Here is a 14,409-nt window from a genome sequence, read left to right as displayed (position 1 = left end):
AAAGGCTGTGAGGTGTCTTACGGAGATAAGTTTCCTTCGTAGGTGAGTTGCAGTGCTGTTGGCTGTGAGTTCAACGTTAATGAATCAACGTTATGTATTAAGGTGCCTTTGAACATAAAACAAGGTTATATGTCAACCGGTTAATGAAAATGTGACTAAGACACTCATAGAAACCTAACTCTGTATTTCCTCTAGAAGCAATCGTTTGGTATTTACTAATTCGGAGTTCAGAGCAACTTTATAGAACATAACTGTCTTAGTGCATTTGGACGGCTGTAACGAAATACCACAGACTGGGTGGCTTACACAACAAACATTATTTCTCAGAGCTCTGGAGACTAGGAAGTCCAAGATCAAGGTGCAGGTAGATTCAGTGTCTGGTAAGAGTCTGCTTCCTGTTTCATAGACAGGGGTAGTGTCTCTGGGTCTTCACCATGGCGGTAGGGGAGGGGGGTTTGTGGTGTTTCTTTTATAAGGGCATGAATCCCATTCATGAGGACTCCACCCTCATGACCTCATCACCATCCAAAGCCCTACCTCCAAATACATTGTACTGGTGATTAGATTTCAACATATGAATTTTGGCAGGGGTGGGATGGGGACGCAAGCATTCAATCAGTAGCAATAATTACCTCCAATAGTGAGAATTGATTGAAGTTGTTAAATACCGAGATGCCTTAGTATTTGGTGGGGGCATGTAGCCCATGGTCAAAGCCCATGTTTATAGGGAACTTGGAGACGTCCAGACGATCTTATCCTCAAGATAAAAATTGTAGAAATAGTTACAGATAGTGAAATTATACCATATGTATGTATGTATGTATCTTTAACTCACACTATTTATTCTTAGAGGGAGAAATACTAACTCTGATATGTGGAATTCATCTGTTGTTCTGTGTATCGAGTATACATACCAGTGTGAAGTGTGAGATGGGGCAGTCCTTCTGTACTACCAGCTCCTGGTACTCCTCGTAGGTGCTCAGGCTCTCCGGCTGAGAGTAAACACATAACTTCCTCTGAAACTGTCTTGAAGAAGACAAAGAAAAATGGACTCTCTGCTGCTGACCAAAGGAATTGGCAAGAGTAATTTTCATTTACTTGCTGACCTTGAACACAGTCCACCAGTAAGAGCCAACAGAGTACCTTCTTCTTGAGTAGATGGACCCCCCTTTTACCATTTTTTCAGGTTTCCAGTGCAACTCTGGTGGCAAGCCAAGCCTGACCCTTCAGACAGCAGCGTGTTTGATCTGGTGGTGTGTGTCCTGGACACCGAACCTCTTTAACAGAGTCATTCATTTATAATAATGATCTCCGATCTTTTGAGCACCCCAGAACACTGTGGACATCTCTCAGTATCACTTCTCCCATTGCAGGCAGTGATCTTCAGCAGGGTGTCAGATGACGATTCTCCCCTAGGGGGTGCATTTTCGAATGTCCATAGTGAAGCAGAGGTTGCATGTCATTTGGAAATCCCTTTTTTTTTTAATCTTTTTTTGTTTTTTGTTTGTTTTATGTTCATATGATCTCTTCAGTAAGTAGCCATAGGTCCTTTTCTCTTGAACGTGACATACCCATTTATAAAAGCAGCTTATACTAATATGTTATTTCCTTATACAAATGTTAAAACATAGGAACTCTTTTGAAAGAGAAGCTAAGTTTTGTTTTCAGCATCCAAACACGTCTCTTCGTGTGGAATATGAGTATTGTGAAAAACGTGGATTAGAAGTGCCACGGTGAGGATGTTGTGGGTTTCTTCCAGTGACAGTGGGGGGCAGCCTGTAGAACTTTTGCATATCACAGAACACATTGGTAATTAGGGAGGCTCTGCCATACGGTGAGCCTGAGTTCTCCAGATGAGACTTAGCACATTGTTTAGAAATCTAAGTAATGCTTTAATCAGCTGATAAGCATTTTTAATTAAACAACAGGAGATCAGAGTAAAATGTTTGCCTCTTTTTATCCAACTTTCTTTTTAAGACAAACTACATGTATGGAGGAGCTGTTTTTATTAGCATGTTGGTGTAGATTTACAATAGAGCATGTTTTAAGCTTGGGCCTAAGGGCTTCCTTTCATTTTCGCTCCAAGTGATGCATGCAGAAATTTTCACAGAAGAAAGAGCATGAAGCCTTAATATCATTGGAACCATAATTTTATTAAACAACCCAAGGCTTTAAAACGATGCCTGAAGAGGCTTGTGTTTCTGGAGATCGAGCAAAGGAACATGTACATACTTGTGTGACATCTCAGGCTCCCGTCTCTGACGTGTCATGCGTCCAGAGAACAATCTCTACTGCACACTGAACATGACTTTTCAGGAACATACATTTCTAGGCTTGTGGGCAAAGGTTGAGTGGCTGGATCACGTGGGAGGCTACTTTTCCCTCCTTCGTGAGGCACTGTGACTTGCTTCAAATTTATATTCTGTCCTTACTATATTAGTGTATGACAAGCATAGAAAGGATCGTCTTGGCACATAGAAGCAGAATGCTCATCGAGAGTCATTTGGGTTCAATTTAGGAGGGATCCAGGGATACTCAGGGAGAGTGGAAAGAGCACACTTGGATGGCATTTTGAAACGAGGAACCCAGGGAGGCTGTGACACTTGGGAAGTGCATTAGTCTTCTCAGGCCGCTCTAATAAATACCACTGGTCTGGAGGCTGAAACACCAGAGCAGCCTCTTCTTGCAGTTCTGAAGGCTGGAAATCCAAGGTCAGGGTGTGGGCAGGATTGGTTTTTCTTTACTTCCCTGGAAGGCTGCCTCTTCTTTGTGTTTTCCAGTGGTCTTACCTAGGTGTATCCCTGTGTTCTAATCTCTTCTTTTTTTAAATTTAAATTCAATTAATTAACATGATGTACTGTTTGTTTCAGGGGTACAGGTCAGTGATTCAGCAGTCTTATATAATACTCAGTGCTCATTACATCATGTGCCCTCCCCAATGTCCATCACCCAGTTACCCCATTCCGGCACCCCCACTCCCCTCTAGCAACCCTCAGTTTGTCTCCTGAGATTAAGAGTCTCTTATGGTTTGTCTCCCTCTCTGGTTTCATCTTGTTTCATTTTTTCCTCTCGTCCCCTATGATCCTCTGCCTTGTTTCTTAAAGTCCACATATCAGTGAGATCATAATGCTAATCTCCTCTTCTTCTAAGGACATCTGTCCTATTGGAGGTTGGATTAGGGCCCACCCAAATGACCTCATTGAACTTAATTACTTCTTTAAAAAACAGCATCTCTAAACAGAGTCACATTCTGAGGTGCTGGGAGTTACGACTTGAACATACGAATTTTTTTTTAAGATTTACTTTATTTATTTGAGAAAGAAGAGAGGGGGAGAGAGAGAGAGTGAGCACAAGTGGGGAGGAGGGCAGAGAGGCTCTCAAGCAGGGCACTGAGCGGGGAGCCTGACGTGGGGCTTGATCTCATGACCCTGGAACATAATAAATTTTTCAATTCAGCCCATCATATAAGGGATGTGAAGAAGCGTAGAAAGGAATTATTCATCCTCCCTATAAGAACTTTCTTTTGGAAATAAAAAAAAACAGAAACCAACCAAACGCCATACTTCCCTTGGCCCTGGTAAGATGAGTTAAGTGACACTTCTCAAACTTAAGTTCCTTATGTACAACTTCTACAAGTTTCGCCATTCCCACCCAGACTTTTTTAGGTCATGATACCCTTCGTATCTTAGTAACTGTTTCACTCTGCCCTCGGCCAAAGCAATACCTACCATTTCTTTGTTAGGTCCAAGCAACTTACTGAATATTTAGGTCCTAACAACTTAGTCGCCACTTGAAAATACAAAACATAGAAGCCGAAAGGAAAAAAGCATTTTTATTTTATTTTTTAATAACTGCATTACCTACTAATGGGATGTGTGTGTCTGTTGCACACTGCACAGCTTCTGCAGCCACAGAATCTGGTTGGACAGTGCCACCCTCATTTCTCCTCCCGTGTTGGTTTTCATGGAATTCTTACTTTTTATCACAGCAACACCAAAGACCCGCCTTCGCAATGATACATGATGGAGACGCATGTCGCACAGTTTAATGCTGAGACTGTGGACCATCTTGAATTTGATAGTTCTCAGAGTAGTGTGCTATTTCCCCAGATATCTGAAAATGTCACAGTACCCTGAGAGTTCCCTGCAGCACACGCCTGGATAGGCGCACACAGTTTAGGGACCCCAGAACTGCATTATTTACTGAACACTTTCCTTTAATCAGCTCACATTTTGAAATTTTATATTCATATTTGTCTTTATTTCTGTGTTTTTAAAATTTATCTTCAGAAACATGAACATCTGGGAGAGACTGTCTCTGTATTTAATACCTAATGAAATCCGTGTAGCACCTAAAACTCACATCATATACTACTGGTGGTTCCTATACTCTATTTTAAGAAATAGCATTTATTAATTGAAAAGAGCAAAAAAAAGATTATTTTCATAATTTATTGTTTTTTCCTCCAAGTGTCTGACTTTTAATACTTTACTTTTTTAAAAAAGATTTTATTTCTTTATTTGAGAGAGAGAGTGAGCACAGAGGGAGAGGGAGAAACAGACTCCCCCCTGAGCAGAGAGCCCCACATGGGGCTGGATCCCAGGACGCTGAGATCACGACCTGAGCCGAAGGCAGATGCTTAACTGGCTGAGCCACGCAGGTGCCCCTAATACTTTACTTTTTAGAGAAATTTTAGGGTCACAGCAAAATTGAGAAGAAGGTATAGAGAGACTCCCCATATGCTCCTGGCTCTCCCACAGGTCCACTGCCAGCCACACCCCCCACCACAGTGGTACATTTGCTACAGCTGATGTACCTACACCATACAACATCGTCACCCAAAGTCCCTACTTGACCTTAGAGTTCACTGTTGGTGTTGTACATCCGATGAGTTTGAACAAATACATAATGACACGTATGCCCCATTATAGTATCACATACAGTACTTGGACTGCCCTAAAGTCCTCTGTACTCCGCCTCTTGAAACATCTGATTTTTTTTTACTTTCATTTTAGGAACTTGAAATGCAGGCTCGAGCTCACGGACTTTCACTCATTCCATCCACGGGCCTCTGCTCCCCCGATTTGGTGAATCGGATCATCAAGCAAGAACCCACTCTCGAGAACTGCAACCAAGACCTCCTTCAGCATCATGCAGACCTACCTTGTACGACGACACTCGACCTCACAGACGGCACCATCACCTTCAACAACAGCCTTGGAGCCGGGACCGAGAGTAACCAAGCCTACGGCGTCCCCACGAAAATGGGATCCAAACTGGAAGACATCCTGATGGATGACACGCTTTCTCCCGTGGGCGTAACTGACCCACTGCTTTCGTCAGTGTCCCCCGGAGCTTCCAAAACGAGCAGCCGAAGGAGCAGCATGAGCATGGAAGAAGCCGAGCACGCTTGTTAGCGGGCCCTCCCTGCCCTGCGCTTTCAGAAACTGCTTCCTTTCTTGATTCGTAGGTTTCATAATTTACCCAAAGGGGGTTTCTTGATAATTTTCCTTTAATATGGAAGTTTTTTTCATGCTTTATCAATAGCCCAGGATATATTTTATTTTTAGAATTTTGTGAAACAGACTTGTATATTCTATTTTACAACTACAGATGCCTCCGAAGTATTGTACAGTGAGTGTACAGTATCTGCGAACTGAATTCACCCTGGACTTCAGCTTTCTGAGCAAGAGGATTCTGCATCAGAGAAATTTCTGTCCATTTTTATTCAGGGGAAACTTGGTTTGAGATTTTAATGCCTGTGACATCTTTGGAAATTAAATGTAAAGTTTAATCGAAAGAATGTAGAGCAACCAAAAATTAAAAAAAAAAAAAAAAGGCAGAGAGAAAGAGATTGAGGAAAGAAAGGAAGAAATCCACACTAACCTTTTTTCATTTTGTAAATGTATTGATTCATTGGTACTGCATTAAAGATCCAGTACTGTTCTAACAGCATTTAGTTTTTCTACTGCAAACTATTTAAGGCAATACACTATTCTGTAAAAGAAAAAAAAAAAGTACACCCAATTTCATGAGGATTGTCTGGTTAGAAAATGTAACTGATCCCTTACTTAGGTGCAAGTGAAATTGAAGGGTTAGAGACCTAGGCTCTGAAACATGGGCTCTAATCTTGCTGTCCTTCACTCTTTGCTCTGTTACAGTTTTCCTCATCAATGAGTGTGATTCAATTTTCCATAAGATATATTTTATTTTGAAAAGGAAATGAGTGTCCTCTCAAAGTAAAATATTGAGGAGCACTGCAAGTTGTCCTTTTTTTTTCTTTTTTCTCTCTTCAATTTCACTTTTGATAAAGAAAACCAAACTGGGCACATTTCTAATTGGCTTTCCTATTTTTATTTTTAAATTATGTTTTACTGTTCATTTGATTTGTACAGTTTCTTTATTATCATCGTTCTTTTCAGTATGTTTGTATTAATTTGTAAGAATATGCATCTTAAAATGGCAAGTTTTCAATATTTTTACAACTCACTGGTGGTTTTCCGCATTCTTTGTACACACGTGAAAGAACACTTTTATGCAAGGTCTTGTGTTTAAAGAGAGCTTTGCGAATATTTTGTATATTACAGTCTCACTCGGAACCGTTTTTTCCACACATTTAAGGTGTAGTATTAATAGGTTAAAACTGGCTTTCTAGAGAAAATAAACTTACATATTTATTTTTAGTGATATAAAAGTAGCAATATGCGTGGAGACTGATAACCATAGCGTTAATACGCCCATTACGGTCATTTAAATTGGGGTTTATTTCAGCGAACTTGCTGAATTTTTGGAAGGAGAGAAATACTGTATTGGCAAATTACTGTTACTTGATAACAGTGTTTTAACAAGCAGCAAAGTTGTAAGTTAGTTTCAGTGCATTATCTACTTGTGTAGTCCCTTGCAACAACAGTAGTGTTACGTGTAATCTATCTGGCCTACGTGTTTTATACAGCTGACACATGGTGTTAAGAGCCAGGCTGTTGAATGGAATTTCTCAGTAGCAGCCTACAATTGAATAGCAAGTGGCATAAAGCATATCCATTCAGAATGAAGTGCCTTAAATATAGCAGTAGTCTTTTTTGGACTAGCACTGACTGAACCGTAATATAGGAGACAGTTTCAAGATGGTATCTATAGTCAAGAGGAACATGGAGCATGGTGCCTATGTAGACAATATAAGAGCTTCCAATTTTCCTTCAGATATTTTTCATATTAAATGTATTTTAGTGACAGAGTGCCAACTTCTTTCATCAGGAAACCTTATTCAGGAGGGGTTTTTTTAAAAAAAAGAAAATGAGTTTAAATGTCAAATACGAATTGGTGGATGGGTATTGGAGGGTTCAAAGAGAAGGTGTGATTGTCAGATGTTTGAATGGGTAGCTTCCGTGAAAATAATCAACTGCATAGTTCCCATGCACGTTGGGCAATGAGAATCCTTGGAAACATTGATGATGCTATCAGTTTTATAGCTTTATTACCGAAGGGGGTAGGGAAAATTAATGCCCATTCTTTCAATCCCCTTAATTGTATAGCTCTTTTCCTAGAATAGTGATGCAAATCTGCATGAACAGCTAACTGTACCATAGTGTTCATTGATACAATCATAGCATTGTCTATTTTTCTCTTCATATTTATATGGGGGGAGGGGAGCTGGGTGCAGAAGTCAAAGATCTCGACGGTATGATGCTTGTTTTCTTTAGCTGATGGTGAGGGTTCTTAAAAATGGAGCAAGGTTGACTAGCTCCTGGCCCAGGGAATATGGCCAGGGCTAAGTGACCTTATAGAAAGCTCTGTTGAGAGGAAGCATGGCATCTCGTACCACTGTCCTGACTTTCGCAACTCCTGAGCTCACTGTCGCCTGCTTCCCCATCCCCTTCTTCTTAAGAGACAATTTCTGGGAGTGACGGGTGAGGAAGCCCAGGAGAATGCTGCAGCCTCGGGGGTGGTTTTATTTCTTTCTTTTTTGCCAAATCGAGTGTGGATTTGTTTTAGGGACTAGTTAAGCCAAGAAGCGGTGGTTTGGGGTCATCATTTATGACAACGAGAGAATGATCCACACCACTCCCCCCATCCCTGAGAACAGACTTGTGACTTGGGGTTGGGCCTCCATATGGAGTGACCAAAATGCCAAACTTGTCCACCTGCCTCCGGGTAAGGCAATGGAAATACCAAACCTTTTGACTTTGCCAAAAATCCTACAACCAACCTGGTCATACATAGGATGACAAAGTTCTTTCTGGTTGTTTTTAAATAATAAAGCAATAAGAACAAATAAAATACATAGGAAGTTAAGAGATATAAAATAAAGCACAAAGGAATGCACTTATTAATATTTTTTAAAAATGCACTGGGGAAAAGCTGGTGTTGATAACAGTATATTAAAAAAACCCTATTTCTTGAAAAAAAAATGACAAATGACTGTCTCTTGCGGACGCTTGGTACTGTAATGTTAATAATATAGTCACCTGCTGTTGGATGCAGCAATAATTTCTGTATGGTCCATAGCACTGTATATTATGGATCGATATTAATGTATCCAATGAAATAATTGAACTGTTGTTCTTGATAGCCTCATTAAAGCATTTGGTTTTCCACATAGTGGTGGCCAGTTGTTTTTAGTTAATGACAATTTTGAATATTGTTTGCCTTATCCAGAATGGTAGCACACCTTTTCTTCTGATTTAACGAATAACAGATTGCAGGAAAAATTTTAAAATGCCAGTAAGTACATTTTTTTTTTGTTTTAAATGCCAAGATATTACTTTTTGGTTTTCAACATTTTTGATTATGACTTGCACTCAGATGAACTATAATTATACAGCTTTTTAACCCCCTTCTGAATTTGGGGGAGATTTTAAACTCCCAGATGCCAAGAATTCATTTTAGATATAGGAGTTTTATTTAACATGTTTTAGTGAGAGGTGGCTTTACAAGAAGAGAAATTGTCAGGGAAGCCCTTGCATATTTACGAAAAAGACATTGGGTTTTTAAAATACAAATTTACAATAATGAAAGCTTAATATACCCAGGTTGCCAGCTCCTGGCTGTATTTTTTTTAAATACAGCACTTAAGAATCATTTGATAAATGTTGGATTTGACTTGGGAAGTGTCAGACAAAACATGTCTTTATTCCCTAGCTAGACCTTAAACTTCTGCCCTCTTTAAAAAATATTCTGGTTTAACCTCTGGAGAAAATGAGCAAGAAACTTCCTGTAATGCTTCAGATCTGATTGTCAGCTTTTTGTTAAATTTGATTTTTTTTTCTTAAATTGTAATATACAATAATCAAGCCCTTTCTTTTTCAGAGTTATTGAATTATTTATATTTCCCATAGAAATGTGATTATGTGATGCCTTAAAGACGTGTAAAAGTAGGAAGATTTCCTATCTCAACAAGAAGTTTTCTGGGCAACCTTGAAAGCAGGTAAGCTGAAGGTTGGAGTTCTTCATCTCAGGAGGTCTGCAGCTGAACCGTAACCCTGACTTGGCATTTGCTTCTTCACATTCACCTCACAATCCTTCCCTCCCTCCCTCCCTCCCTCCCTCCCTCCCTCCCTCCCTTCCTTCCTTCCTTCCTTCCTTCCTTCCTTCCTTCCTTCCTTCCTTCCTTCCCTCCCTCCCTCCCTCCCTCTCTCCCTCCTTCCTTCCCTCCCTCCCTCCCTCCCTCCCTCCCTCCTTCCTTCCTTCCTTCCTTCCTTCCTTCCTTCCTTCCTTCCCTCCTTCCTTCCCTCCTTCCTTCCTTCCTTCCTTCCTTCCTTCCTTCCTTCCTTCCTTCCTTCCTTCCTTCCTTCCCTCCCTCCTTCCTCCCTCCCTCCCTCCCTCCTTTCTTCCTTCCTTTCTTTTTTTTTTAAGCGATCTTCACACCCAACGTAAGGCTTGAACTTACAACCTGGAGATCAAGAGTTGCAAGCTGTACTGACAGAGCCAGCCAGGCGCCCCTCCAAATATCCTTAATCTCTAGCTTCCCCCTGCCAAAAGAAAACAAAAACAAACAAAAAAACACATCCTATGTGTTAGAGCACTGTTACGTGAACATCACACATTTGCCTACAGCTCGTGTGATCTTATTTCATATTCACAGACTTAGATTTATTAAGTTTTGTATTAAGTGAACTCACTTAACAGATAAATCTATCCACGAAGTGGCAAAACCTGGACTGGCAGCTAGATCTCCTGAATTTCAATCTTGTCTCTGCCCAGTTCCAGCTATGTGATTTTGAGCAAGTTACTTAGCCTCTCAGTGCCTCATTTTCCTTTCTGTTCTTTGGTGATCGTAACAGCGGCTACCACGTGGTGGTCTTGTGAAGTCCGTTCAAGTGAACAGACTAGAATTTTTGCTTGGCAGCACATAGTAAATGCTCAGTAAATGGTAGCTGTGATTTTATGATCATAATCCCTCCATTAATAAAATGGAGCCCACCCCCTGGACTACCTGAAATCATTGTGTGTATCAAACGTGGCATGCACTGTTTGAGAAATACTGCATTTTTGCACAGAGCTAATATTCGTGTGAACTGGCAAGGTGACAGAAGCCACAGGGTACTTTCGAGAAGAGGACCGCACTGTATCTAGGACCCAGGGTTAGAATATTTTAGAGAATAATAAACCCAATTTATCACCTTTTAAAAACCTCATCAGCACAAATGACCTAAGATTTAAATTGTATTAAATGTGTATAATCTGCATGGGTGCCTCTGCCATGAGAATAATTATGCTATATTATTCCCAGGAAATGTGCTTTACTGAAGTAGAAATCTCCATTATATTCCCTAGAGAATTAAACTTTTTGATCCTTTATGGTATACACTGATGTTATATATCTCAAGAGTGATGTCTTGACTATATCCTGTCTGTTCACTTTCCTATCAATATTTAAATGGTTTTCAGGTTTTTATTTTCAATTATACTTACATTTGATGACTTCCTTGGAACACCATCTGAGGAGTTAATCTTCATAATCCAGCCAACATAAATGAACCTTTAGAACTACCCTGTTTTTATTTTTTGTGTATGCCAAGATTTAATGCATAGCCAAGTAGCATGAGGCAAGCTCATTTAAGAGGAGTGTTGTAAAGTTAGATTTTCATTATATTTAGTGAAAGATGGTGATGATCTCTTAATTCTTCGCTGCCACATCTGAGGCTCAATAGCTTCATGTCCTCACCCATACTAACATAAATCCATAATATACATCTTGTGCGGAATGTAAATGAAAAAGCTTCCATTCCATTCCCAGTTTTCCCAAGAGGCATGTACCAAAAAAAAAAAAAAAAAAAAAGAAAGAAAGAAAGAAAGAAAAAAAAGCAGAGCACATTTGCCATATTAAAATTGTCAAGCCCTTGTTTATAGATAAAATTTAGACATGGCTAATCTTATTTGTGTTCAATATTTATAGGTCTTTGGAGCCTATTACTTATACCAGATATACTGGAAAGTAATATAACTGTACGCAAATCCAAGTAAGTCTCAGCAACATTTCTAAATGGTAAAGGCAGTTTGCTTTTGAAAAATTTGCATTTTAAATTTCTAATTATGGAGTCAGTTGAAGTTAAATCCAAATGGGTGCAATTGTCACTCAAAATGTCTTCCATATTATTCAGACAGCAAAATCTGTGTAGATAGAAACCACTCAACTAGTGTTTCCCAAACTTTGCTTTATGGAACTAATTCCACAAGCTGTTCCAAAAGTTGCTTTGGGGAATTGGGGTTTGGAGGTTGGGTTAGGAAGCAAAATACCCTATTTCATTTTGAGGAACTTAAACATATTTGAACAGGTATCTGTACTGTGAGACTTCTCACATTCTCAAATATGCCAGTATGCACTGAGAGTCTTCAGGATTGAGAAATGTATTTAATGTTTCACAATCTTACTTGACCACAGGGTTTTGTGTGTATGTGTGTGTGTAAAATACTTGTTCATGGTTCCAAAGAACATAGTTTGGGAAATTCCAGAGATTTTACAGAAATTATATAGAGCTGATAAAATAATTTCTTTCATTCTTAAGGTAAGTATGCTTACATTTATTTATTATTCAATGGGTAGAAACCATTGTCACTAAAGAATTCTTCCTGAATAAGCAGATTTGCTTAGGTTTGGATTCTGCAAATATAAAATTCTGGTTAAAAAAAAAATTCTGGTTAAGGAAACTATTGCTATTTAAATAATATTATTCCTGAATTTAAAAAGTAATTTATGTTATTTTTATTTATTTTATTTTTTTATTTTTTTTTAAAGATTTTATCTATTTATTTGACACAGAGAGAATGAGAGAGAGAGAGCACATGAGAGGGGGGAGGGTCAGAGGGAGAAGCAGGCTCCCCGCCGAGCAGGGAGCCCGATGCGGGACTCGATCCCGGGACTCCAGGATCATGACCTGAGCCGAAGGCAGTCGCTTAACCAACTGAGCCACTCAGGCGCCCTTAATTTATGTTATTTTTAATGGAAATAGAAATACTCTTAGGCTCACGTTCAATGTGCCTTTTCTTTCTTTTTTTTTTTTAAAGATTTTTATTTATTTATTTGAGAGAGAGAATGAGATAGAGCATGAGAGGGGGGAGGGTCAGAGGGAGAAGCAGACTCCCTGCTGAGCAGGGAGCCCGATGCGGGACTCGATCCCGGGACTCCAGGATCATGACCTGAGCCGAAGGCAGTTGCTTAACCAACTGAGCCACCCAGGCGCCCGTAATTTATGTTATTTTTAATGGAAATAGAAATACTCTTAGGCTCATGTTCAATGTGCCTTTTCTATGACTGGTAAAAAGTAGTCCTTTATATTTCATGTCTCCCACCCTTTGAAATACAAATACCCAATATGTGGGAAGAATGGGGGAGATCTCGCCTGCTGTATGTACAAGGGGTTTATCACTTTGGGTCCTGCTCAATGATTTTTGGTGGAAGGGAGTTAGGAAGAATTGTATGGTATTCAGAATTTACATAGTCTTCTCAGTGATTTCTTTGTTTTTAAGATTTTATTTTTTTAAAAGATTTTATTTATTTATTTGACACAGAGCACAAGTAGGCAGAGCGGCAGGCAGAGGGAGAGAGAGAAGCAGACTCCCTGCTGAGCAGGGAGCCCGATGAGGAACTCGATCCCAGGACCCTGGGATCATGACCCAAGCCGAAGGCAGATGCCCAACTGACTGAGCCACCCAGGCGCCCCTAAGATTTTATTTTTAAGTAATCTCCACACCCAAGGTGGGGCTCGAACTCACAACCCTAAGATCAAGAGCCGCAGGCTCCACTGACTGAGCCAACCAGGTGCCCCTCAATGATTTCTTTTTTTTAATGCAGGCAAATCCTAACAGGTTATATCTCAAAAGTTCAGTTAATTGGTTGTAGGCCAACCCACAAAAGCCACATTAATTGTCATGGATCTGGTATATTATAGTATTAAAGATTGTTTGAGAATTGAAATAGCCGTATTACAAAGTCTGAGGGAAAACACATTAGCACATCTTTCTATTCCTTACAAATGAGATCAGAGATTTCTTTCATTCGACACCTTTTTTACGATGTTTTTTTCAGCCCCCACAGTTTGTCTGGAAATAAATGGTGACCAGAGGACCTTGGCTCCGGTGGGACGGAGGAATGCGTTGGTTTATATGACCACAAAGTTGAAATGGTAAATGTAACTTCACGTGCATCTGAATTGTTAAGGGCGCAAAGGCATTTAGTCTACCTGTCTCTCATTTTCTTGATTCTGTGCTCCTCTTTGCAGGTGAGTCTTCTCCATGTGGACCCCACAGTCCAGCTGAAAGCCGACGCTTCCTTCCCAGTGTCTATGGTCAAGTCCCTGTATCCGTTCTGGTCAGGCCCCCTGAGTAAGAGCACCATGGTAGGAAGATGGAACACGCCAACTGGCCAGGTCTGGGTCACATGGTCCACTCCACTAGGTTCCCTCAGCCACACCGAAACCATGTGGACCAAGGGAAAGGAAGGTGGGGTTAATTCACCCAGACTGCAAGGAGTGATGCTGAGCCTAAAATGGGGAGGAGATTCTGGGCAGACAAAACCCCAAGTATTCATTCCTGTAGATCTCAAGAGGTTTGGGCAAGCTCTCCCTTTGCCAGTCTCTTGCTCCTCCCACATGTATCAATTTGGGATTTTTCTTTCCTCTACCTTAATGGCAGGATGGTGGGAAGGGAGGGAAAGAAGGTATTCAATGCCTAGAATTGTATCTCCCTCCTCATCATTTGTGGCTAGTTTTCCACAATTCTCCAGCTCTCACCCCCGCCCCCACATGGAGATCCTAAGACCCGAGTTCTTCAATAAGATGTCGAGAGGACTCCCGAAGCACAAGTTCCTCTGAGTACACAAGAACTCTTACTTCCATCATTTCCAAAGCCCCCTGGGCTGTCAGGGTGTGTTCACTTGCTCATGACAGAAACCAAACTCCCATCTGGCTCAAA

At 40.4% G+C, this 14,409-nt stretch overlaps 1 protein-coding gene and 1 long non-coding RNA gene across 18 annotated transcripts in view; both read left to right on the top strand.

The window, feature by feature from the left end:
• Positions 1-8,594, top strand: part of MITF (melanocyte inducing transcription factor) — a 217,014-nt gene extending 208,420 nt beyond the window's left edge. For 15 of the 16 annotated variants that reach the window (XM_045861975.3, XM_045861978.3, XM_045861982.3 and 12 more), the window contains one exon: positions 5,016-8,594. In XM_045861975.3, the coding sequence (XP_045717931.1) occupies positions 5,016-5,417 (402 nt within the window). In that variant the 3' untranslated portion in view covers positions 5,418-8,594. The other variant, XM_045861981.3, reaches the window with a different exon arrangement.
• A 1,251-nt stretch (positions 8,595-9,845) lies between these two features.
• The window catches only part of LOC123833635 (uncharacterized), a 36,586-nt gene continuing 32,022 nt past the window's right edge, over positions 9,846-14,409 (top strand). The window contains exons 1-2 of one of the 2 annotated variants that reach the window (XR_010412173.1): positions 9,846-11,459; positions 13,526-13,835. This is a non-coding gene — a long non-coding RNA (uncharacterized LOC123833635). Of the gene's footprint in view, positions 13,836-14,409 lie in introns of both variants that reach the window. The other variant, XR_010412172.1, reaches the window with a different exon arrangement.

This window comes from Mirounga angustirostris, unplaced genomic scaffold (assembly GCF_029215605.1).
Source record: "Mirounga angustirostris isolate CCGP_5_RB_7025 unplaced genomic scaffold, mMirAng1.0.hap1 SCAF_1, whole genome shotgun sequence".
In the NCBI taxonomy this organism is placed as follows: Eukaryota; Metazoa; Chordata; class Mammalia; order Carnivora; family Phocidae; genus Mirounga; species Mirounga angustirostris.
The sequence above is the reverse complement of the archived record's forward strand: the minus strand, read 5'-3'. Positions and strand labels throughout refer to the sequence as shown.